Source organism: Pseudorca crassidens, chromosome 2 (genome assembly GCF_039906515.1).
Source record: "Pseudorca crassidens isolate mPseCra1 chromosome 2, mPseCra1.hap1, whole genome shotgun sequence".
Classification (NCBI taxonomy): domain Eukaryota; kingdom Metazoa; phylum Chordata; class Mammalia; order Artiodactyla; family Delphinidae; genus Pseudorca; species Pseudorca crassidens.
The window spans coordinates 105,996,505-106,022,178 of NC_090297.1; the positions used below are offsets into that span (position 1 = coordinate 105,996,505).

The 25,674-nt window shown below is 42.0% G+C and overlaps 1 protein-coding gene and 1 non-coding gene across 2 annotated transcripts in view; both read left to right on the forward strand.

Annotated features, from left to right (window-relative positions):
* The window catches only part of LOC137209123 (flavin-containing monooxygenase 5-like), a 28,054-nt gene extending 12,142 nt beyond the window's left edge, over positions 1–15,912 (forward strand). The window contains 3 exon segments of the mRNA XM_067710346.1: positions 2,628–2,638; positions 5,174–5,246; positions 15,601–15,912. Coding sequence (XP_067566447.1) covers positions 2,628–2,638; positions 5,174–5,246; positions 15,601–15,733 — 217 coding nt within the window. The 3' untranslated portion in view covers positions 15,734–15,912.
* On the forward strand, positions 12,883–12,954 carry TRNAQ-CUG (transfer RNA glutamine (anticodon CUG)). The gene has a single exon. It is a non-coding gene; the product is annotated as a tRNA-Gln (tRNA).
* Positions 15,913–25,674: the final 9,762 nt, after the last annotated feature.

A 25,674-nucleotide genomic window follows, 5' to 3' on the forward strand; every position in this document is an offset into this window, starting at 1 on the left:
GTACATTAAAAGGACAGAGACAAGAATGGTAAAGGGATTTGAAAATGTGCCATTTGAAGTACAACTAAAGGAGCTGGAGAGGCGTGGCTGGAGAGGATAAGATTTAGGGAAGATAGGGAAGTTCCCTTCAGGTATCTGAAGAGATGCCCCAAAGCAGAAGGTTTTATTTCCTTAGTGTCTCTTCAAAGGGTTGAACTAGAAACAAGGAGTGAAACTTTGAGGGTTTGTACAATATCAGCTTAACATTAAAAATAAACTTTTGCCAGGCCAATAGGAAGTAGATTCAAGCCTCAGAATAGGGAGAAATCAGATGACTTTTAAGGTCCCTTCTAATAAAGAAGTTCTTTGATTCTATGATTGTTATAATAAAATTTGCTACCATTACTAATGTTTAATTAAAACCATTCAAAGTGCTTGTTGAAATTACAGCATCTTCTTCCCTAGTAAAGATCCTCATGGTAGCAGAGAAAAAATAAGCAATGGTGTTAGAGCTGATAGGTAAAAAACTTTACCAAATTTCCTCAAAATTCTTTCATTTCTTAATTCCTTTTAATTCTATCCAGTAGATCATGTACTCCTTGAGCACTGGACCAGCAATCCAATGCAAGTAAACCATTAAGTTGGCTTAATTCCAGTCATATAAATTGGATCTTTTAATTGGGTCAATTAAATAAGAGGAAAAAGTTGCATTAAAATAGGCCACAGCATCTTAGTACACTTAGAACAACTGAGACTCTTTTCCAGGACCAAATGAACCATTGAGAGGATTAAGAAAAAATGAGTATTTGGAAGATTCTGCATCATGGCCACAGGATTAGGGAATCTTAGGGGAAATACACAAAAACCCCAGTTTCCTCTGCTAGCAAAGCTTATTGCTAATTCCTCCAGCTTTCTTCTAACACTTGGAAGGAAGGAATCATCAGAGAATCCCTATAACTTTATCAAACTTCCAATAGGAACCCTGAGTTTTTTGTTCTACCCATAGCCCTACTGACTGCCTACCAAATCCTTGCCTTTCTCATCTCTGAATTCTACCTTCACTGTGCCAATTTTAAGACCTTACTTAGAATCAGCTAGTTTCTCCCATTCTTTTACACCTGCCCAACTCAGCCTGTCCTCTTCCCTGGCCTGTCCTTTCCCTACCAAGCCCCATTTCCCTTCTTCCTGTGTTCTCTAGAATTACTATTCTCTTGTCAAGAAAATATTCCACCCTTTTATAGAACACTGAACCCACTTGCTTGCCTTGACAGAAATCTAGTTTTCTTTTGTCGCATTTGTAGCCCTCTCAAGAGCCCTTGCAAGTGTTCCACTTTCATTTAGTAACTTTCTTCCCTTTCAAACCTTGCAAACCGTATGAAATGATACCATTTCTCTGGATCACAAGGAATCATTATGTCATAGCATGGCATTCAAGTTCCTCCACAAATTGGATACAGGCTGCTTTCTCAGGCCCATCTTTTGCAGGTCTTTACCATCCATCCTACAATCTTCTAGATGCACTGAATGACTTACCCACTATGCAGCAAACACAGCAGGTACTCTTATACCCTGTGCCTTTGCTTCTGTTGTTCTCTCTGCCTGGTATGCCTTCTCTTTACTCATTATTTGTGTGGAAAAAGCCTGTTTATTTCCTCCCTCTCTTTGTAGTATATTGAAAGCTCTTTAAATAAAAGAATCATGTTTATTTGCCTTTGTCTTCCAAGACTAGACCAGTGCCTAGCACATGGGAGGTAGCTAATACATCTCTATTCAGTGACTACAAGTTTAGTTTTGAAGGTTTTCTAAACTCTACAGTAGAAAGTTCTTATCTGAGGATCTCATCTTATAGACTACCTTCTCAATTTCCAGTCATGGTAAAGGCTGGACTGGACTGAAAGAGCAGAAAGGCAGCCACACCTCCTTCTCTTGTAACATTATCTTTACATTAAACGTGCAGAGACTAGTCAGGATTACATAAATAAAATCTGTCTTAGGCCTGAGAGCCGACTGAAAGACTTAGTTCCACAGAGTTATAATTCAGGCTCACTCCATTTGAACCTTGTCTTGCAACCCTTAGGAAATCTCTGAACTTCAGTTCCACACTGTTCTTCAACAACATTCTTCAGTTAACATTTACTGACCTTAGTATATGCCAGACCCTCTGCTAAGTGCTGGAGATGCAAATATGACCAAATAGAAAATTCCTATCTTTATGGAACTCAGAGTCAAGCAAGGAAGACAGACAAGTAAACAGACATTTAATGTGTTCATTCATCCAGCAGGTATTTACTATATCCTAAACAAGGGTCCAATAACAATGTAGAGGAGCTGGCTATGGGAGCAGGAAAGAATAAGTACCCAATTCTCCCTACAAGTGCAAATACACTGTAAAGGAAAGTTAGAGTTTACTAAAAGGACAAGGACATTTTGACCATAACAGAGAAGAGAAGAATTTGTGATATTTATGCAAAGTTAGAGAAAAATGACTGAATAAACCAAGTCCTAAAAACTACAAGGAGTTCAGAATTCTGGAAAACAAAGTATTACAGGAATTAAAGAAAATGAAGCTGGAGATATCTATAGAGGCAAAGCCAAGAAAAATCCTTAGGTGCCATGCAAGAAGTTTACATTCAGTGTAGGCAATAGAGAACATTTGAAGGTTTTCAAGTGGGAGAGGGGGAGTCAAATCAGATCTGTAATTCAGAAGATGTGTTACAGGGGAGTGAAATGGGAAATAGGTCAGTTTCGAGCCTGTGATAAAAGTCCAAGTAAGACATGATGAGGGCTTTAAACTAAGGTAAATGAATATGGGGAGACAAATTTGAATGAAATTTCACTGGTGAATTTGAAAGGATTTGGATGGAATGTAGGTTGGAGATGAAAGCGAGAAAAGAATCTGCTCAGGTGCTATGGCCATTGATTTAAACTGGTAATATAAGAGAAGGAGCTGGGCTTCCCTGGTGGCGCAGTGGTTGAGAGTCCGCCTGCCGATGCAGGGGACGCGGGTTCGTGCCCCGGTCCAGGAAGATCCCACATGCCGCGGAGTGGCTGGGCCCGTCAGCCAGGGCCGCAGAGCCTGCGTCCGAAGCCTGTGCTCCGCAACAGGAGAGGCCACAGCAGTGAGAGCTCCCCGTACCGCAAAAAAAAAAAAAAAAAGAGAAGGAGCAAGATAGGAAGGAGGATACTCCTAGTTTCAGGGCAGGAATAAAGATGTAGACATAGAGAATGGACTTGAGTACACCAGGTGGGAGGGGGAAGCTGGGGCGAAGTGAGAGTAACATTGACATATATACACTACCGAATGTAAAACAGATAGCTAGTGGGAAGCAGCAGCATAGCACAGGGAGACCAGCTCCGTGCTTTGTGACCACCTAGAGGGATGGGATAGGGAGGATGGGAGGGAGGCTCAAGACGGAGGGGATATGGGGACATACTTATGCATATGGCTGATTCACTTTTGTGTACAACAGAAACTAACACAGTATTGTGAAGCAATTATACTCCAATAAAGATCTATTAAAAATAAATAAATGAAAGTATCTTCTAAAAAAAAAAAAAGACATGTTCTCTGAACGAGGAAACAGTTCAACAAACAGTACCAATGAATTAATAAAGAATTGCACCATTGGATAACGTACACATTTTTATACATTCCTATCTATCTACCTATCTAATTTATAGTGATTTTTTGTTTGTTTGGTTGGGGTTCTTTTGATGAATTGGCTGCCTCTCAAGGCAGGAAATGGACCTCTTCCTCCATAATGTTTTTAGTTAAGAGAAGTAAAAGTTATGGTTGTACTATGAGAAATAATTTGCAAATCAACTCTCAAAATGCGTTTCATGAGCCTCTTAAGACCTGTGATTAACCTCGAATGAAGCATTTCAGTGATTTCTCATTGACTTATGAACATACATAGTAATTCCCAAGGCTAAAATGAAAAGAACACATGGCAAAGCACAGAAGGCTATTTCTTGAGTGTTGAATTTCTGAGTCTCATGTTTTAAGAGGGACACACCAGGATAGTTACTAGAGTGTGCCCAGAGAAGTGTAACCACGTGGCAGAGAATGTGAAACCTGTTATATGGGGGACTAGTACTATTAAGGCTTTAAGGCTAATAATGAGAAGACTTAATATGACAGTTGTTCTCAAATGGTTCAAACGCTGTCATTTGTTAATACTAGACTCCTTGGCCCCAGAAGGCAGAGCTAAGTCCACTGGTGCCAGTTGCATGGAGCCAGGTTCTGGGGTCAATGAAAAGAATAATGTTCCAGCAAGTAGAGCAGCCAAACAATTAAATCATCTCCTCAGGTGATGAGATCCCCATCACCAGAGATATTTAAGGAGGAATGAGATAACCACTTGAGAGTACTTGTAGAGAGGATTGTATTAGGTAAGATATATTCCCATTCTAAAATTACACGTTCCAGAATTTTGTGGAGTAACACTTTAGAGTTGGGTGTGGCTAAAGTTTTCTACATGGCATAGTGCCTGTAAATCCGGGCATAAAGCTTATCATTTAAATTGAGAGTTGTCTATGTCAACTTAAATACTACTCTACCTTTGTCTAGCCATGTCCTTGGTGTTAAATTCCTCCTACTGGAACTGTTCATTGGTGCTTAAATTTATCTGTTAAGATTGGGTATTATGAGTTGCCCTTGACCTTACCCCTCACTCTCAGTAAATTAAAAAATTTAGAAGGTAAGGCTTATCTTCCATGGAACTGTAGGCATACAACAGGACTGAGAGTTTACTTTTACTTCCTTCTCCCTGTGGTATAAAGCCTCTTTGTTAATAAGAGTACAAGTACAGGTGTGTTTCCCATATTCCTCCCGCCCTTTTACTTTGTACCTCATTTTCCATATACTTTTAAGGCCATTTATCATTTCCTCATGGCCAGATTTCATTTCCCAATTGAAAGACTATGTTAGGAAGGAGGCAGGTATTGGTTGGAAAGCAGATTCGGAGAAATATCTTCCAAAGACAAAGTAGAAAAGAGTAAACTACTGAGGTTAATATGATTATATTCTGGTGGTGGTAGGGTAAGGTGATCAAGCGAAGGTGTAACCTCCTTGGTACAGACAACTAGCCTGTATTCCTTTGAATTTTCCATAGCATGGTAATTGTTAATAGGGTTAGTGTTCATACTGAGGTAATTTTAATTTTACACTTAAAATTTTGATTTTTCTCTTTAGGGATAAAGACATTGCCCTCACAAAATGAAATGATAAAAGAAATAGCTAAGGTTCGAGAGGATATGGCCAAAAGGTAAGAATTCTCCTAGGAAGATAGGTGGTTATTTTTTCCCACTTCTTTCTTAATAAGAGCAATGTTGTACTGTATTTATTGTCCTCATGTCTGTTTAAGGATTTAGAGTATATGTTGAAGGAAAAGGAAATAATAGTTTGTGACAGTAGAATAGAGAAATACCACCAAGTGGTTTGAATATGGATGGGAAAGGAGAGAAAAGCTTAAGAAAATTCTATGTTTAGGGCCTAAAAGAAAAGTCAAGTAGGAAAGAGCACATGGAGAGAAAACCAGGCATATTATTTTGGCAAGGATTACTTGAAGGGCTATTAGAGCTGCCAGAGAAAGGAAAGGCAGTGATGAATTAATGAGAGGTAGAGATGGTTAAATTACAAATCAGTAGGTAGATTTACAAATCTGCAGAGGCCACTTTGCTGGCTGTCATGTGACAGCATACTCAGGTCACAGTGGCTCTTGGTATGAGTAATCTATAGGATCTGGGAAGGTGGTACCATCAGCCAGTATTTTAGTGCTTGGGTGGACACATTTAGCAATCTGAATTTCAGAACTTGTGCTTATTCACTTGGTGATCTTTATTGAACAATGTTGATATTGACGAAGTTCCTAAATTTTTGTGGAAAAGTCAGAGGCACAATCATCCCATGCCCAAAGATGTGGTTTTCTTCAATTGATTATACCAGCATAACTCTCCCTTCTGCAAGGAGGAGAAACATTTTTTATTTAACCCTGATACCCTTTCTAGGTGCTCTCCTATCTTCCTCCTTCCTTTCACTGCCAAACTTCTACAATATGTAATCTACATTATATATATTGACTTGTAATCCTTTCCTCTTTGTTCTCAGCTTATCTATTTCTTCTACATCCTTCAAGGACTTATCATAGCTCTATTTTAACTACCCTCTTCTACATTTTTATTTAGCAGTCAAAACCACATGATTTACCAAAACTCTTACATTTTTCTCTGTTTCATATGCATCTATCTTATCTAGTCCAGTGGATTATAAGGCCCTTAAGGATAGAGACAGTGTCTTTCTTCTGTATTTTCTGCAGCTCCTAGCCCAATATTGAGCCAAAAGCAGATACTCAGAAAGCATTGATTGATTGACTGAATTCTTAATAGGCCAGGGTTTCCCTCTTCCCTGCTTCAGGTATTTGGACAGTGAACCACATAACATTCAGGGAGACTAATTCGAAGATGTCAGTTACGTAATAAATTAGGATTGATGATAACCAAATACAGGGGGTATTCTGCTTACTAACAGTTCTTCTTATGTCAGACATTGTAGTTATGAAAAACAAAGCAAATAAAATGAAAACCAGGGACTCCAGTTGACGTCCAAGTGCTGCTGTTGATTCTGTTTTCTCACTCATGGAACTTTTGCTCTGTTCTTGTCTTTCCAAGAAGTAAACTAAGTGTTAGTTGTTGGGCACACTGAATTTCATGAAGAAAGCTACTGGATATACCGGCCAAGTGTGTTCATAAGTAAGCTACGGTGTAATACATTTGGGATTGCTGCCTATTGCTTAACCAAAGAATAAATTTGAACATCTGAAAGAACAACATTAGAAATTTTTATCTTTCCCAAGGTACAATAAACACGAGAACCAGAAATGTGAGAATGACAACTTCCTCTTAATCATATAACTATTTGTACAATTCCCTGCTATTTTGCCTAATTACACCTGTGGAAATGCTTTTTGAGTATTAGAAGGTCTTTTTTCTTCCATAATCCTTGTGATACTGGGGATTTATCCTCTATTAAAATGGACCTAGTATCTTTTAATCTGCAGACTATTCTGGTTCAAAAGTAAATTGAAAGCTGCTTCTTTTTCATTTCCTTCTTTTAACATATAAATTTGCCTCTTTCAGCATGGAAGTTTTTTGAATTAACAGTCTTTTGATAATATAATTCCTAGTTATCACTAATAAGTACCCCAGTTTCCTCTTTAAATAAAAGGCATGTAATTCTAAGTTCACTGATGCTCTCATTTTACTTATAATATGAAAGGTTACCAAAAAAAAAATCATTGGTTAAATTCTAAACCAAGGTAATAGTAGGATGTGAATAGGAAAGTGAACTCTAAACAACTCAAGATACAAAGCCCTAGTTACGGATGAATGTGTATTAATATTCATCAATTTACAACATCTTGCTTCTGTAATTATATTGAGAGGTTATATCATTTTCCCAATTATATTATAGAAGAAAAAAAAATGCTTTCTTGTAGTGCCAGAAAGTAAGGAAGTGCTCAAAAAGCAAGCTGATGAGGGTATGTCACAGGGACACAGGAACCAACTGAAAGTGGTTACAAAGGCCAAAGCTGGAACAATTTGAACAACAATATAAATAACCTAGTATTGGACTATAATATAAAGTATAAAAAATACCCATGAGTCCATACTGATATAAATAAGTGACAGAATAATAAGAGGGGTAGAATAGAGAAAACTCCCATACAGAAGAATTTCAAACAACTTACATAAATACTCTGCCCTTCAGGAGGTGGAGCATAACTCTCCATTCCTCAAGTGTAGGCTGCATAGAGTGACTTCCTTCCAAGGAGAATGTGTGAAATCTCGGCTTCTGTACCCCGGTGCTGAATAGAAATATGGAGAGAGAATTTCAGAGGAAAGAGAAACAGTAGCTTTATTTCTTTGCCAGGCAGAGGGAACACAGCAGGCTAGCGCCTCAAAAACTGTGTCCCACCCACCCCAACCCCACCTCCGGAGAGGATGGTGAGAAGTTTTATAGTAATTGTTCAAAGAGGGCGTGATCAGCTTGGGGACATTCTTCTGATGGGTTGGTGGTGAGATAAGTAGGAGTCAGCATCATCAACCTTCAGGTTCCAACAGGTGTGGGGTCTGTGTGCTTGTGGGCAGCATACCATCGTTAATCCTTAACTTCTTCCAGGTGGAGGGGGTTTCAAGTATCTGCAAAACAGCTCAATTATATCTTTGTGTGTATCTGTTGGATGGAAAACCAGGACCTTGCCCCAAGGCTTCACTATTGTTTCTCTTGACTGTTTCTCCCTGGTCTCACATACCCTCCCTTCCCTAATTAGCAACTGCTTGAATCTGCCCGTTGGAAGGTCATGGAGCCTGAATGAAGGCTATTTCCTGTAATCAAAGAAATGGGGGACACAGAAAGGCTTTGTGCCCAGGAGCCCCACAGGGCCCTACTCAGTATCAAACCCAGCAGGCAACAGCAGCCACCAAGCAACAGTGATATATTTACACTGCACTTGGCTCAGATTATCTGAGAAAATAGAGTAGTCGTAAAATAGAACAGAGAAAAATCATAGGATTTAAGCTTTTCCAGGATGTCACTTAAGTCAATGAGTGTGAACTCACTTGAAATCTCTCAATAAGGGGTTGATTGTTGGCAAAAATAAATGGTAGGGGGCTTCCCTGGTGGCGCAGTGGTTGGGAGTCTGCCTGCTGATGCAGGGGGCGCGGGTTCGTGCCCCGGTCCGGGAGGATACCGCGTGCCGCGGAGCGGCTGGGCCCGTGGGCCATGACCGCTAGGTCTGCGCGTCTGGAGCCTGTGGTCCGCAGCGGCAGAGGCCACAGCAGTGAGAGGCCCGCGTACCGCAATAAATAAATGGTAGGTACAGAAGCTATTCCGTGTGGCAAGAGTATGAAGAAAAAGAGTATTCTCATAAATGATTGGAAATATGAATTGGTAAAGCATCTTTTCAAGGAAATAGGGAAGGCATTAGCAAAATTAGATATGTATGTACAAGTATATTTCTAAACTGAGCAATTGCCTTTACAGGAATAGCTATTAGAGAAATACACAAGCAGTGATGGAAAATAGTTGGCCCTCAGTATCCATGGGTTGGTCATCCAAAAATTCAAAAACCATGTATTAAAATATTCAGAAAAAATTTTCCAGAAAGTTCCAAAAGCAAAACTTACATTTGTTGGGCATATTTGCTTTACCAAGTCCAAGCTCGCTCTGCTTGCCTCATGACAGGCCAATAAATCAGAGACAAGGTGTTGAGGCAAGGAATATGACTTTATTTGGAAAGCCCGCCGAATGAGAAAATGGCAGACTAGTGTCTCAAAATAACTATCTTATCGGGGTCTGGATGCCCATTTCTTTTATAGAATCAGAGAGGGAGAAGCTGTGAGGAAGTAAAAAGACCATCAGTCTTGCAAAACATCTGGAATGGCCAGCCTCAGAGAGGGGATGTGTTAATTTCTTCTTTCTTGCATCCATTCACAGCTGGGTAGAGTTCCCTGAGTCGGGCCATTATGTATGATTATAATAACAAAAGCAACGAAAAGCAAAGGCTAAAGTCAAAGAAACAGATCCAACATGGAGTCAAAATTGGCTCTTCCCTGTTACATTTGCCTAGAATTTACATAGTATTAGGTGTTTAACTTAAGTAATTTAGAGATGATTTAAAGTATACAGGAAGATGTGCATAGGTTACATGCAAACACTACACCACTTTATATAACGAACTTGAGCATCTGCAGTATGAACAGGGGTCCTGGAACCAATCCCCGGAGTATACCAAGATATTACTGGATTAGATATAGACACGTAGATGTCCCCTGCAGTATTATGTGTATAAATAAACACTGGAGTCAATTTCATGTCCATCAACTGGAGAACATTTATTTATAATAATCCATTCATACCCTGAAAGGGTCTGCAGTTATTTAAAAGAATAAGGCAGATGATAAAAATGCTGAGAGTGATGGACTGATAAAAGCTAACATGTATTGAGTATTTACTATGTGCTAGGCACCGGGCTTAATGCTTTACCTGCACTTCTCATTTAAAACCTAGGACAACCCACGTAGGAAGAACTCCTATTTGTCCCATTTTTAAGTGAGAAATTGAGCTACAGAAAATTCCAGAAACTTTGTTAAAGTCACTCTGATACCCAGTCAGGTTTGCACCTACAGCTTAAAAGACCAGAGTGCTCTCTTTTCTTGTTCTCTGTTATAGGGATTTCACAGCCTGACTGATTTGTTCTCATGTTGGAAATAAACAATGTCAGATACAGAATATCAACTTCAGACAGGCTACCTCAGAATTTTGTCCAGTCACAGAGAAAAACAAGGTCACTGTGCAACCTACAAAATTTTAAACATCTTCCTCTTTTCATAAGGAAATGACTGTTACTTTCTTATTCCAATCATAGAATTGCCCATGCTAACAGTATTCAATATGGAGCAAACCCTGCTTCCTCCCATCTTCCCACAAATCACCCAACTAAAGCCCAAATCCTATAATAGGATTACACCTGACCACACCTTGAAACCACATCCCCTTAACAAGTTCCTCTGGGGAGTTTATTTTTAACCTATCAAAAATATTATTCCTTTTCTTGTCTGACACCTTTGTTCCTCTCAAGACTGAGAAGTATCAAAGAAAACGGGGCACTGAAATTGAGCAGGACCCTGTGGGTCTCTCCCATGTACAAAAGCCTTTCCATGTCCCCCATTTCTTGTTTGTAGGAAAAAGGTTTCAGCCTCCTCACGGAGTTCCCAAGGGCAGATTCAAATAGTTACTAATGAGAGGACTGAGGAAATGCAGAAACAAAGGAAAGGCTGTCAAGAAACAATAATGCAGCCACGGGGCAGGGTGCAGTTTCCTCCTCAAGGAATATATATAACTATCTGATACAGGTCTCTTGAGGTCTTCTACAGGAACTAGGGACCCACCTGGGTCGGGAGGATGGTAAATTCACAGTGGGTGCCAGAACCTGGACCCCAGATTGGTTGGAACCAGAGGCTGATTGAGATTCCTAGAACACCACCCTGTCACCTCACCACCAACCAGTCAGAGGAATGTCACACACTCTGCAGCCACCCCCGCACCCCAAATTTTGCCTATAAAAACTCTTCCCTGAAACTGATCTCTGAGAGGCAGCAGTGAGTGGGGGGCGTGAAGCAAGATCTTAATTCCCTGCCCAGGAATTGCACCTGGGTAGCCTGGATGAAAACTAGGAATCTTAGCCACCACGCCCCCTGGCTCTTGCCCCCAGTGAAAAATGAATTTCTCATGGAGGTAAAACTGTAGAAACAGGTACAAAGTTTATTATTAGAGACATAGCACAACAAGAAGTGGGAGAGCACACAGAGAAACTGTTTAGTGAAGATATAAGCAAGGCAGAGATGCCCACCCAGAGAGGAAGGGTGTGGGCGTCCTCCCTAATGAGGAGGAGCGCAGTAAAGAGGCCGTTAAGTCATTTATATACTGCAGTTCTTCCAGGTCTTTGTTTACCTTTGGCCAATTATCTGGTTTCTTTTTCCACACCTGACCTGCCCTAGGACGCTCCCCAACACACGTGAGCAACTTTTTTTCCAAGATGGATTACAGCCCAGAGGCCTTAGCATTACATGGCTTTAGCATCACATATTATGGGGTGGTGCCCCCTCCTTTTTGACCCCCCAAGGTGCAATGTTTCCCTTGCCCCAAGGATGGGAAATGGATGACCACTTGATCTTCTAACAGGGTTTAGTCCCACTCTGTCCCTGCCATAAAAATATCCAGTGTCTGGTTATTTACCCTATTTCTGTTGCTGGGATTTTTTGTTTTGTTTTTTTTTGTGTGTGGTACGCGGGCCTCTCACTGTTGTGGCCTCTCCCGTTGCGGAGCACAGGCTCCGGACGCGCAGGCTCAGCGGCCATGGCTCACGGGCCCAGCCGCTCCGCGGCATGTGGGATCTTCCCGGACCGGGGCACGAACCCGCGTCCCCTGCATCGGCAGGACTCTCAACCACTGCGCCACCAGGGAAGCCCTGTTGCTGGCTTTTATATTCAGGTACAGATCTCGAAATATAGACAGGAGTCAGGTCATAAATATGTAGTCCTGGAGCCCGTTTGTCTCTTGCTTCAGTAAATGTAAACAGGGGACTGGTGATGAATGTCGGGCCTGGAGCCCATCTTCTTCTCACCCCAGGAAGTGTGAACAAGAGGGCACTTTTAAACGTGTAGCCTGGAGCCCATCTATCTCCTGCCTCACAACCTATCAGGGAGTTTGTCTTTTGAGCAGGAGTCCCCTTTCTCCGTGCGTGGCCCTGCAATATACCTTCCTCCAGCATTTCCTTTTGTTTGGCCTCACCGCGCCTTCAGCAGAGGACCTTGTGTCACATAACCGGGCAGGCCATGAGCCGCCCTGGGCGCTTGCAGTGCGACGTGTGCGGCCGGATCCCCCGGCAAAGCCCCCAGCACCCAGCGACTCTACCCTTGGACCTGGGGTCCCAGGGAGGGGACATCCCACGAAGTCCCAGGGGCTGTTCTGAGGGTCTTCAGAGCTCCCAGGGCAGCGGGAATAGGACACTTGGAAAGAAGAGGAAAGGAACCTTTTTTTTTTTTCCTCGCGGGAATTTTACCTGAGGGCAGAAAACTCTAGAAATGCCGGCAGAGCAGGTGGATTTGGGGGAGCCCTAAAAGCCCTTCCCTGTAGCTCACCCCGAATGGAGTTCATCTCATTCCACGACAAACTAACCTGAAGAGACGGCCGAGGGCAGGCGAGTCAGGCGCCTCCTGGCGTCGCGGAGGAAGCGGGCTCGGGGCGGAGTGACGAGAGCGCCCGGCGGGAGGCAGCTCCTGGGCTCTCGGGGCTGTGCGCAGCCAGGTTCAGTGGCGGGAGCAGCAGGATGCCTGGCAGCGGGTTCCATGGTGTAATGGTGAGCACTCTGGACTCTGAATCCAGCGATCCGAGTTCAAATCTCGGTGGGACCTTTCTCTTTAGGCAGCGCCCAGCCGTCTTTTACTCGGTCTCCTTCCGAAAGCGAACTCGCGCCTCAGAGGCGCGCGGCGTGGACGCGCTTTCCCGTCCCCGTGTCCTCCTCAGTCCTGCTCTCGGACCCGACCGTCTGGGTCACGAGAAGGAGGCTCCCCGGACCCGCGACCCTCCTGCCGCCGCCCACGACTTGCAGCCGCGTCCCCCGCGCTCTGCCGCCTCCTCCTGAAGAGGAGCTCCACGCGGCGCGCTCCACGCGGCGCGCGGGACGCCATGGCGGGCAGGTGGGGGGACGAGCCCGCGGCGTCCCCGCTGCACCCTGGCGACTCTGCCCGTCGCTGGCCATCGGAGGCCCCGGCCCCGCCGTCCAGGGGCGCAGTGACCGAGCCGGTGGCACCCCCTCGTCGGGTCACCCTGGGTCTCGGGGGCAAAAGGCAGAGGCTGCGCCCACTGAGTCCTGCCTCGCGAGGGGGCTTCGCACCGCACGTCTTGTAACTGCGCGCTGGTCCCTGTGAGTAAAGGGTCGCGGTGCGGGGCTGTGACGTCGCTGAGCAGCCAGGGTGACAGCGTCTTAGCTTTCGGGTCGAGGGTTCCAGACCTGGATGGGAAGTACTGTATTGTATTCGGGTGCCCTATTATTCCGAATATTAATGGATCCTATCCCAGTTTACTCCCATTTTATTCAGAATTTCTCGCTTCTAAGTCTCCATTGGACACGGAAAGCCGCTGTTAGGCTAAGATTTGAACCTTGACTCCAGGAAACCTCGTCCTTTCGTCCCAAGCTCAGCCTGAAGGAGGAGGAAGGCCAAGGATTCCGGCGTCTGAGGAGACCAGGGATCCCTGACCCACATCCACCCAGGTCTTTGAGACACGTGCAGATCTTAAGTCCAGGCTAGACTATAGTGAATATGCCTTGTTTGGTTTGATTTGAGTTGGAAACCACATTCATTTTTTTATCATTATAAAATTAAATTAATTTTTAAAATGTCGCCTCTAGACATTGAAAGCACAATGTAACAAAGGAACCTGTGTATGCCTTTTGTGAAACAAGCATATGGATAAGAACTCTCCCAAGAGGCTATAAAACACAATAATTTATATGTACCCCAGGACAGGGACAGAATTTAAAAACTGCTTTCTTCAATTGTGTTGTTATTGGCATTGTTAGTATTTCTTTATTCTTTTGTCCATGTAATGTAGGAAAAAGCAAAGGAGACTGTATGAAATATCGTATTTCTATTAGTCCCAGTGTCCTTAAAAACAAAAATACTGGTATTAGAGAAAAGAGATGCAGATGTACGATAGACGTTCAATAAAAAGCCTGTAGTTCTGAATTTGAATTGTGAATGTGGATATAAGTGAATACATGAATACATACAAATATGAGTATTTCCTAGCTCTGTCCACTGGAAAGACCTAGAAATAAACCAATTCCAATGAGTATCTTTAGGTTACACAATTTGACTTGAGAATAATGTTTTGCACAAAAAGAAACCAGAGATTCTTAGAGAAATGACTGAGTCCAACTCGGGCAGAAAATATTCAAGGTGAGACAGAAGCACCTTGTCATACTGATATCAGGAAAGGTCTCAAAGACTATTAGGATCTTATCAAAAGGATGAAGGAGCCAGCTTAAAGTCACTTTCACTACTGAAAGAGGATAATTGGAGTGTCAGTAAAGACTATATTGCCATGAATTGAAATACTTCAATGTGTTTGAAACTTTGAATTCATATTAGCACAGGAGAAAAAAAAAAGAAATAAACTAACTGGTGACCACAGAGGATGCTTGGGGAATTGCTCATTAAGCTGCAGTTTTCTTTACAGAGGGTACCACTAAATAACTAAACAGTATTTAGGGGAAGTTTCTTTTTATACAAGTGTTTCAGTTAAGTAATACATGATGATGGAACATCACCCTTTTTTTTTTTTTTTTTTTTTGCGGTACGCGGGCCTCTCACTGTTGTGGCCTCTCCCATTGCGGAGCACAGGCTCCGGACGTGCAGGCTCAACAGCCATGGTTCACGGGCCCAGCCGCTCCGCGGCATGTGGGATCTTCCCAGACCGGGGCACGAACCCGTATCCCCTGCATCGGCAGGCAGACTCTCAACCACTGCGCCACCAGGGAAGCCCAGGAACATCACCCGTTTGCTCCACATAATCAGTTAATGGATCTAGGCCTTGAACTCCAAGAGCTGCTAATATTATTTGAAGAAACACACAGGACTTGATGTGCCTCCTGATCAGAGAGCACACACCAATTCTGAGGTAGTCTTGCCAAGATATCAGACGTGAATCTCATCAGTCTCTGTATCTGCCAGGTCCAAAATAGGGGCCACTAGACATATATGGCTGTTGAACACTTAGAATGTAGCTAGTAGGACTGAGGAACTGGATTTTAATTATATTTAATTTATAATTCATGTGAATGTAAACTTAAAAACTGAAGACATGCACAATATTTTTCTATTAAACACAGCTTTAAAACTGGTAGAATTATATTTCCTTTACTGTGTAGCATTAACTAGTTATGTATTGAATAGGTCATATTTATATTATTGTGTGATTATACTTTTTTAGTTTGCAGTGTGGCTACTAGTAAAATTTAAATTACATATGTGCCTTGTATTTTCTTTTTATTACAGCACTGCTCTAGATTCTACCACCAAAAAGGAAATATGGAGGACAAGAGAATTTATGAAAGTACACCCAGGTATTCAATTTAGACTGCAGGAATGCTACAGAACAAACAGCTCAGTTTCTTCAACAAATGAATGATTAAAAAAAAAAAAATGACAGCAAGAGACCAAGAGAGAGCTGGAGCAAGAGAGAGAGAGGAAGGAAGGAAGGAAGGAAGGAACTGAGGGTAAACATATATGTAAAGACTTAAACACATATCCTACTGATTACAATTTGTGGATTTTATTTGGCTTCCAAGAAAGGATACTAACTTAAAAACAATAACTGGGAATTTGAACACTATTTTATGATATTAAAGATTTTAAATTGATTTATGAATAATTGTAGTGCTATGATAATACTTTCAGAAAGAGTCTTCATTTAGGGAAACATACTGGCATAATTACAGATGAAATATGATGTCTGAGATTTGCTTTAAATAATATAGGAAAAGATAAGTGGGTGGAATTGTAGTAAAACAATTTCAGCCATAAGTTGATAAATGTTGAACGTGGCTGACAAAGATGGGGATGTTCTATTATATAATTCTGTCAATTTTGTGTACTATTGAAATTCTTCATTTGAAAAAGAATGATAGGAGACCACAGATCCACCTAGGATAACGGCCGCTGAATCTATCAACACGTATTTCAGAGGGCTAGAGACTTAACATAGAGAGTCAAAGACACCACTCATAACCCTGCCCTAAACAACCAGAGGCCAGAGAACACTGTGGATTCCAACTGGTTTGTTTTCACCCAGGTCTTGGAGCCACACAGCAGTAGAGGGATCAGCAAAGACTCTGCATATAAAGGAGAGGAGAGCAAGGAGGACATACTCAGGAGGGAACCCAGGTAAAATTACTCACAGAAAGAGCATGTGGATAAACTCAGAGGATGCCTAAGACCTGGTCGTATATAGCTCTGGTGTCTGGGGAATTGACAGGAAAGGGTTTGACAGTGCAGAGAACCAGAGGGTGACAATTTTGAGGAGGCACAATTACTGGGATCAAGTGTGAGACCTAGATGAAGGTAGCATCCTTTGGAAGCTTGTGGTGAAGAGAAAGAATGAAGTAACTGGTAGAAGTTAAAGGTCCTACTGGAAGAAACAGAATCCCAGAATCAGGAGACACACCATGCCTTTCCCCAAAACCTTACATCTGCTAAAATAATTGCACAAGACAGATCTAGAGCTAAGAAATCGACTAAGCCACTCAAAGCACTAATCTGTTCCTACCTAGAACTGTTCCTACCTAGAAACTGCTGTTTCTCGTTCAAGTAAACCCAGTCATGTTAAAATGAAAATCATACAACAGACATTTATTCTAAGATGACAGGATAAAAAACATAAATAGTTAAAAATTTCAGGTCATGAAAAAATTCCCTTCAAAATCCATCACAAAACATAGGAAAAGTATAAAACGGCATCTGTATCTGAATTAAGTGTTTGTGAACAAAGCATTTGTACACACACACACACACACACACACGGGGGAAAAGCCCCAAAACTTCACATAACAAATACACAACACAAAATAGAAGTAGACAAGAAAGAAGAAATGAGAAATTAGAATTAGCAGAGATTAGAAAAAATTGAAGGAAAAGAAAATTCTCTGGAAAAGAGGCTAAATGACAAAGTACATAAGGGATCATATTTGCCTGAAATTAGAAGGGACATTGAACAAAAAAATGAAAGCATCAAACAGAATAGTAATGAATAAAAGATAATGAGAAAGGATCAGAGAGAAAGTCATAGAGACCTGGGAGAAATAGAACTGGAATGGTCAACTCTAAGACCTATCCTATTAGAGCTAAAAGATTTTATTTTGTTTAATTAATTAATTTATTTATTTTTAAGATTAAAAAAAAATTTTTTTTCTGTGAAGCTCCAGGCCTCCCTTTGCCCTCAATGGAGAGAAAGTTACATTCTACATCTCAATAGAACATACAAAGCAAGATGTTTTTTAAAAAATCAGTAAATTCATTATGGTCAAGTCATGTATATTCAGTCAAGCTGTCCATGTATCAAAGCAACAGAAAACAAGTATTAAATATGCCAAACTTAGGGAGTCCTTACTCCATCATGAGGAATCTTTAAGGATGAACTCTACTCATCAAGAGCTGACTGAGGAAACTTTTGAGTTTTGTACAGCTGGTCATCATTGAATATATGTAATTGTAGATTTAAGCCAGTGTGTCATGGGCCCTGCTCTGGGGGCAGCCTGGGCATACCCTCGGGCCTCTGCAGGGAGGCTGCTGGCACTCCCAGGGTGGGGCAGCCATCCTGTGCCACTAGGGTGTATAAAGGGCCTGGTGGGCCCCTCCAGCTCCTACCCCTACCTTGCCGGTTCCCGCATTAAAAAAAAAAAAAAAAAAAGAGGTGGGGACAAGGTGGGAAAAATCGAATGTAAAGGGTATACATTTGATTGGGTTGAAATAATACTGTAAGAAGTGGTAGGTAAAGACAGAAGAAAAGAGAAAAGTAGAATAATGTCCTTGATCATCACAGTGGTAAAAGTTGAAGTTGAGAGATGTCATTTAAAACTTATATTCCAAATATTAGAAATGTGACAACCTACTAAGGGACTAAGGGGTCAAAAATTTTAGTGCACTAGCTAAAATTAGTGCATTTAGCCAGTCCTTTGTAAATACCAAACACACACACACACACACACACACACACACACACACACAAATAAAATAAAATAACACAGAAAACAAACACAGTAAATACAATTGCCTACAAATGGTAAACATAGCTTAAAAAATGTGGGAGAGTTTAAGATATAAAGATGAATAGGAGAAACAAGAATATTTATATTAATTTATATCTATACCCACTAAAATCAATCATGATAATAATGGATTATAACACTGAATTTTAAAAACGCATGAGTCCACAGTGAAACTCAAAAACACTTTTAAGGATATGGAAGGGGTATGGATTGTCTTTCCCACAGCACAAGGCCAGGAATACAAGTTTACAGAATGATTGAATTAGAAAATGTCCAGGGTACAAACACAAGTATGATAATTGACATACATGAGGGAACAATAAGGGATGGTAAAATATTTAGAGAAAGAGCATCACGGAACAAGATATTCATAAACTCTCAAAGTACCGCTAATCAAGTTACTGATTATAGACAGAAAACATGTCTTTCCAGTGAACGGATCTCATGGCCCCTGCATAACAAAGTGTCCAATGCTAAAATGACAATAGTGGTGACAGGCAAAGTGGACACTCTTAGTCTCCAAAGGGGCTGTGCTTGGAAGCACACAGCATGCAGTAAGTGGTGTTCTTGGCAAAAAGGGTTCAACTGAACCCTTGAGGAAATGATCAGACAACTGCAAAATGTAGACCCTTGAGCCAGACAACTGACCTGTCCTCTGCAAGCAAGTCAATGTCACCACCATTGAAGACAACCACAGAAAGCTGAGGAGAGGTTTTGGGTTCCAAAGGACTAAAGAAATATACTGACACAATCTTTTTAGTCCTTGGGAATCCAAAACACCTATTCTCCTTTTTGTTGTCTTATTTGTGGAGACGTTGACTGTTTGAAGAAAGACAGGCCACTTGTCTTGTTCAATGGCCTAAATTCTGCAGTCATCTGATAACTACCTCATGATGAAACTCAGGCTAAACAGTTTCAGCAAGAACACTGCATAGTTAATGCCCTCAGATCCTAGTACAGTCCATCTAGTGGCAAAGAATGACCAGGTTGACATGTTGCCTTCTTCCAGTTGCTCCTGATGCCGGTGTGTGGAGGATGAACATTGAGACGAGCAAGAGTTAAGGTCTCTCCAACCTGTGTGTCCATCAAAGCATTGGTCTCCTTATCAATGAATCACCCTTGGAGGCTGATAACTGGGATTTCTTCCATCAGATCTGTGTCTTGGAGTGTGGAGAGTAGTTGTTGGTTGTAAGGTTGATTCTCAGGAAAGGATCCCTCCAGGGTTCTGTTTGGGCTTTAACTTGACTTGCTGCTGCAGATGTATTTTCATCAAATGGAAAAGGTACATTTTATAATGTGGTTTCTTCCAAATTGGCGATATCTTTTCTTAGTTCCTAAAGTAATTGGTATCTGTGAAAGACAGAGAGAGAGAGAGAGGGAGAGAGAGGAGAGAGAGGGAGAGAGAGAGATGAAATGTGAGTTTTGCTAGGTCCTGCTGATAGCTGAGCCTGGAGGGATGGCTACATGGTGACAGAGGCCAGGGGCAGGCTGAGCTCCTGTCGACAGGAGGAGCTGAAGGGGGAGCCACAGGCTGGCTGAAGTGGAGAGTGAGGTACATGAGTTAGAAGAAATACCTCCCTAAACTTTCATCCAGCCTGTGGTGCAGGATCTAGGGACCCCTGTCCTCACCCCACCAGTGCTTGGTGATATCCCAGCTCAAAGCTGCTGCAAAGCCTTAACCGAATCCCTACCACCCAATCCTCAGCAGCCACGTACGTCCCTCTTGAATCCCCTTCATCTGGACCAAATGATGACTTTCTCACATGTACCAGGATGGATGTGCTTAGCATCCCTTGTACACTTTCAGAAACAGACTGCTATGGGAGCAGAGGATCCTTGGTAGAGAAACACACCCTCTTCTATCTCTACTTCCCTGCCTTCTGAGGAGGAGGGGCAGGCTACAGGGAAAGCCCTGGAATGTGAGAGCCAACAGGAACCTCAGAATGTTTCCAAGTCTAGTTCCACCTTTTACAGATGAGGAGCTATGTTTCCAAGGGGCTAGGGACTAACTAAAACCACGTGGCCTGTTATTGACAACCCTGGCCCTAGAACCCAGGCCACAGGCCCTTTCCATATATTTGGGGGAAGGGAGAGGAAAGGCTCCAATCTGGAGGTGTCAACAGTTAATGGAGGTTGTTTGGTCACCCTCCTGGACAGGAATAAGGCTTTGCAGAGAAATCCTTCTCCAAAGGGGCTGAGGAACAAATGGAAAAACAGGAAACTCAAAATGAAATTAGCAAAAAGAGAGCAGGGAGTGTAACTGTGGCCCAACCCATTTGCATCCCATGGACACCAACATTCTAGAAAGGTAACTTCATGATGGATCCACCTTAGGGCATTTCTAGGAATATTCTCAACATATAGAAAAACAAAACTCTGAAGTAAAAGTGAAAAAGCATTAGTTTTAGTTATACTAGATTCTCATCACTTTCTTCTCAAACTTTTCCCAAAGAAAGAGTCTCTCCTACTCTTTTATGCTAGTGCATAGAAGCGCATGAAAAAGGATAAACATAGGAGAATGAGGCCTAAGATTCATTATGGGGTTTTTGCATAAGGAAAAAATTAAGTGAAAAAAAAATCAATTTGTTGAATCTGCAGTTCTGAACCCGTTAGGGAAATCCATTTAGTGAATAGCGAACTGCAAGTTGCATTTTAACAGTAGAAAAGGAAACACTAAATTTCATTATTGTGGGAAGGGGAGGTACTATTTTATACTCTGGACTCCATGCTTAGCCTATACAAGCACACACCTATGCACCCTCACACATGACTCACTTGGACACAATGCACAATATATCCTGAGTCTCCACCTCTGCCTTCCCCTGCTGCTCATCTGTAGCTAGCTGCCTAACAGTCACAGAAAAGAAATGGGAAGTCCCCATAAAGGGAGGTATAAAAACCCTTTCCTATCTGGGGCTGGCGGGTGCTTGCAAAGGGAAAAGGAGAGAGAGGGAGGGGGAGAAAGTGAGCATGACATGCTCTGAGCACTGATCAGAAACGAGCCCAGGAGGAAGGAGACTGAACTACCCCAGTACACAGCAGTCACATCATGCACGCCCTTAGAAACTGTAAAGGCGGCTTCAACAATAGCATAAGTTTTTGGTGAAATTTACATGTAGCAGCCAAGTGAATAGGCTCTGGCAGCATAATGGGCTCCTAGAAGTCTTGTGTTTTCAAGGCCAATTTCTCTAATACTGAGATGTGATACGAATTTTTTCTCTCGTTCCTTTCCTTGCCATCAAATACCTGCCAGTGTGGTAAGGCCAAACAGGCAGAGGCAGATATGTATCTCACACTGGTTTTAATACAAAGGAGAGAACAGGAGACTGCAAGAAATCGGGTGGCTGATTAGTACCCCTGCATCAACTGACTGTAGGTTACTATAATTGAGAGGGATTCATAAAGGGGCCTATACAAGTACCGCAGTGAAAGCAGACAACATTATTAAAAGGGACACTTTGTGGTTGTCAGAATGGAAGAAATAGGCATATTCAGCACTTTCAGATTTCCCTGCATCTGAGATGACCAGATGTCACTGCTGAATTAAGACCCATGTTTCTTCATAGTTACCTAGAACAGATAAGGTCTTGGTCTTCCTCTTCCTCAAGAACAGTACGATTTCCTATGGATAAATTCAGACAGGGCCGGAAACATTAAGCAGATCATCCTGTGTTTGATAATAATCCAGTATCCAATACTACCATGGGGACAAAAACATCACGAGTGGAACAATAGGATATTTTAAGAAGAATATTCCAGGAGGCCTCAGGTTGTGTCTTATGTACCTGCCTTGGTTTGCTTTCCTGAGCCATCAGCCAAGATCTCCCTGACCTGGTAGATCGTCACCACAGTATCCTCTTGCAAGTCTGAATAAAAAGTTAAACACCTCTTTCCCCCACAGATTCTGGGGAATAGCTCACCTGCATTCTAACAGAATACTGTAATATTCAGGCTTTTCTCATAATATGCTGGCTGGTTTAGCAGAATGATGGATGGAATGTACAAAACCTTGAATCAAAATGAACGTTTGTTGCTACACTGAATCTTTGGCCATTCGTGGGGTAGGGAAATGCCAGGGCTGTGCCTTGGTTCATGGAAACATACAAACAGGGTGATGGTAGAGGTCTTCGTGTCCTGGTGTTCAGATGACTGCTTCACTAAGACAGCCAACTTAGAGGAGACAGACACTGGGGATGACAGAAGTGACACCAGGGAAACAACAAATCCAAAAATCCAAGCCCATTGAAAGTCTTCTGTAAACGAACCAGTGATCATTTTTAAGTGAAATGTGAGCAGACCTCAGTTGTGCTAAAGCCTAGTCTGTGTCTTTGCAGTGCTTTAGAATATGCATATGTGTGAATAAATGTGTGATATATATTTATATATGTTGCTATAATGATATGTTGAAGGGTTACATAAATAGTGGACAGGGTCAGTAAGAGGAAATGAAACAACCTTTTTGGTGGCTATTAAAACAAAATGTGGAGATAGCCTAATCCACCAGAGGGCAGACAGCAGAAGCAAGAAGAACTACAATCCTGCAGCCTGTGGAACAAAAACCACATTCACAGAAAGATAGACAAAATGAAAAGGCAGAGGGCTATGTACCAGGTGAAGGAACAAGATAAAACCCCAGAAAAACAACTAAATGAAGTGAAGAGAGGCAAGCTTCCAGAAAAAGAATTCAGAATAATGATAGTGAAGATGATCCAGGACCTCAGAAAAAGAATGGAGGAAAAGATCAAGAAGATACAAGAAATGTTTAACAAAGACCTAGAAGAATTAAAGAACAAACAAACAGAGATGAACAATACAATAACTAAAATGAAAAATACACTAGAAGGAATCAATAGCAGAATAACTGAGGCAGAAGAACGGATAAGTAACCTGGAAGACAGAATGGTGGAATTCACTGCTGCGGAACAGAATAAAGAAAAAAGAAGGAAAAGAAATGAACCAGCCTAGGAGACCTCTGGGACAACATTAAATGCAACAACATTCGCATTATAGGGGTCCCAGGAGGACAAGAGAGAGAGAAAGGACCCGAGAAAATATCTGAAGAGATTATAGTCAAAAACTTCCCTAACATGGGAAGGGAAATAGCCACCCAAGTCCAGGAAGTGCGGAGAGTCCCATACAGGATAAACCCAAGGAGAAACACACTGAGACACATAGTAATGAAATTGGCAAAAATTAAAGACAACGAAAAATTATTGAAAGCAATAAGGGAAAAACAACAAATAACATACAAGGGAACTCCCATAAGGTTAACAGCTGATTTCTCAGCAGAAACTCTACAAAGCAGAAGGCAGTGGCATGATATATTTAAAGTGATGAAAGGGAAGAACCTACAACAAAGATTACTCTACCCGGCTAGGATCACATTCAGATTCGATGGAGAAATCAAAAGCTTTACAGGTCTCGGGGAAGATGGCGAAAGAGTAAGATGCGGAGATCACCTTCCTCCCCGCAGATACATCAGAAATACATCTACACGTGGAACAACACCTACAGAACACCCACTGAATGCTGGCAGAAGACCTCAGACCACCCAAAAAGCAAGAAACCCGCCACATACCTGGGTAGGGCAAAACAAAAAAGAATAAACAGAGAAGAATAGGGACGGGACCTGCACCAGTGGGAGGGAGCTGTGAAGGAGGAAATGTTTCCACATGCTAGGAAGCCCCTTTGCGGGCAGAGACTGCGGGTGGCGGAGGGGGAAGCTTTGGAGCCAGGGAGGCGAGCACAGCAACAGGGGTGCGGAGGGCAAAGCAGGGAGATTCCCGCACAGAGGATCAGGGCCGACTGGCACTCACCAGCCTGAGAGGCTTGTCTGCTCACCCGCCGGGGCAGGCGCGGCTGGGAGCTGAGGCTTGGGCTTCGGTCGAAGCACAGGGAGAGGACTGGGGTTGGCGGCATGAGTACAGCCTGCAGGGGGTTAGTGCGCCACGGCTAGCCGTGAGGGAGTCCAGGGAAAAGTCTGGACCTGCCGAAGAGGCAAGAGACTTTTTCTTCCCTCTTTGTTTCCTGGTGTGAGAGGAGAGGGATTAAGAGTGCTGCTTAAAGGAGCTCCAGAGACCCCAAACACAGTAAGGTAAGCAAAATCAGAAGACAGAAAAACACACAGCAGATGAAGAAGCAAGATAAAAACCCACCAGACCTAACAAATGAAGAGGAAATAAGCAGTCTACCTGAAAAAGAATTCAGAATAATGATAGTAAAGAGTGATCCAAAATCTTGGAAATAGAATAAAGAAAATGCAAGAAACATTTAAAAAGGACCTAGAAGAACTAAAGAGGAAACAAGCAACGATGAACAACACAATAAATGAAATTAAAAATACTCTAGAAGGGATCAATAGCAGAATAACTGAGGCAGAAGAACGGATAAGTGACCTGGAAGATAAAATAGTGGAAATAACTACTGCAGAGCAGAATAAAGAAAAAAGAATGAACAGAGCTGAGGACAGTCTCAGAGTCCTCTGGGACAACATTAAATGCACCAACATTCGAATTATAGGGTCCCCAGAAGAAAAACAGAAAAAGAAAGGGACTGAGAAAATATTTGAAGAGATTATAGTTGAAAACTTCCCTAATATAGGAAAGGAAATAGTTAATCAAGTCCAGGAAGCACAGAGAGTCCCATACAAGATAAATCCAAGGAGAAACACACCAAGACACATATTAATCAAACTGTCAAAAATTAAATAAAAAGAAAACATATTAAAAGCAGCAAGGGAAAAACAACAAATAAAACACAAGGGAATCCCCATGAGGTTAACAGCTGATCTTTCAGCAGAAACTCTGCTAGCCAGAAGGTACTGGCAGGACATATTTAAAGTGATGAAGGAGAAAAACCTACAACGAAGATTACTCTACCCAGCAAGGATCTCAGTCAGATTTGCTGGAGAAATTAAAACCTTTAGAGACAAGCAAAAGCTGAGAGAGTTCAGCACTACCAAACCAGCTTTACAACAAATGGTAAAGGAACTTCTCTAGGCAAGAAACACAAGAGAAAGAAAAGACCTACAATAACAAACACAAAACAATTAAGAAAATGGGAATAGGAACATACATATTGATAATTACCTTAAATGGAAATGGATTAAATGCTCCCACCAAAAGACACAGACTAGCTGAATGGATACAAAAACAAGACCCATATATATGCTGTCTACAAGAGACCCACTTCAGACCTAGGGACACATACAGACTGAAAGTGAGGGGATGAAAAAAGACATTCCATGCAAATGGAAATCAAAAGAAAGCTGGAGGAGCAATTCTCATATCAGACAAAATAGACTTTA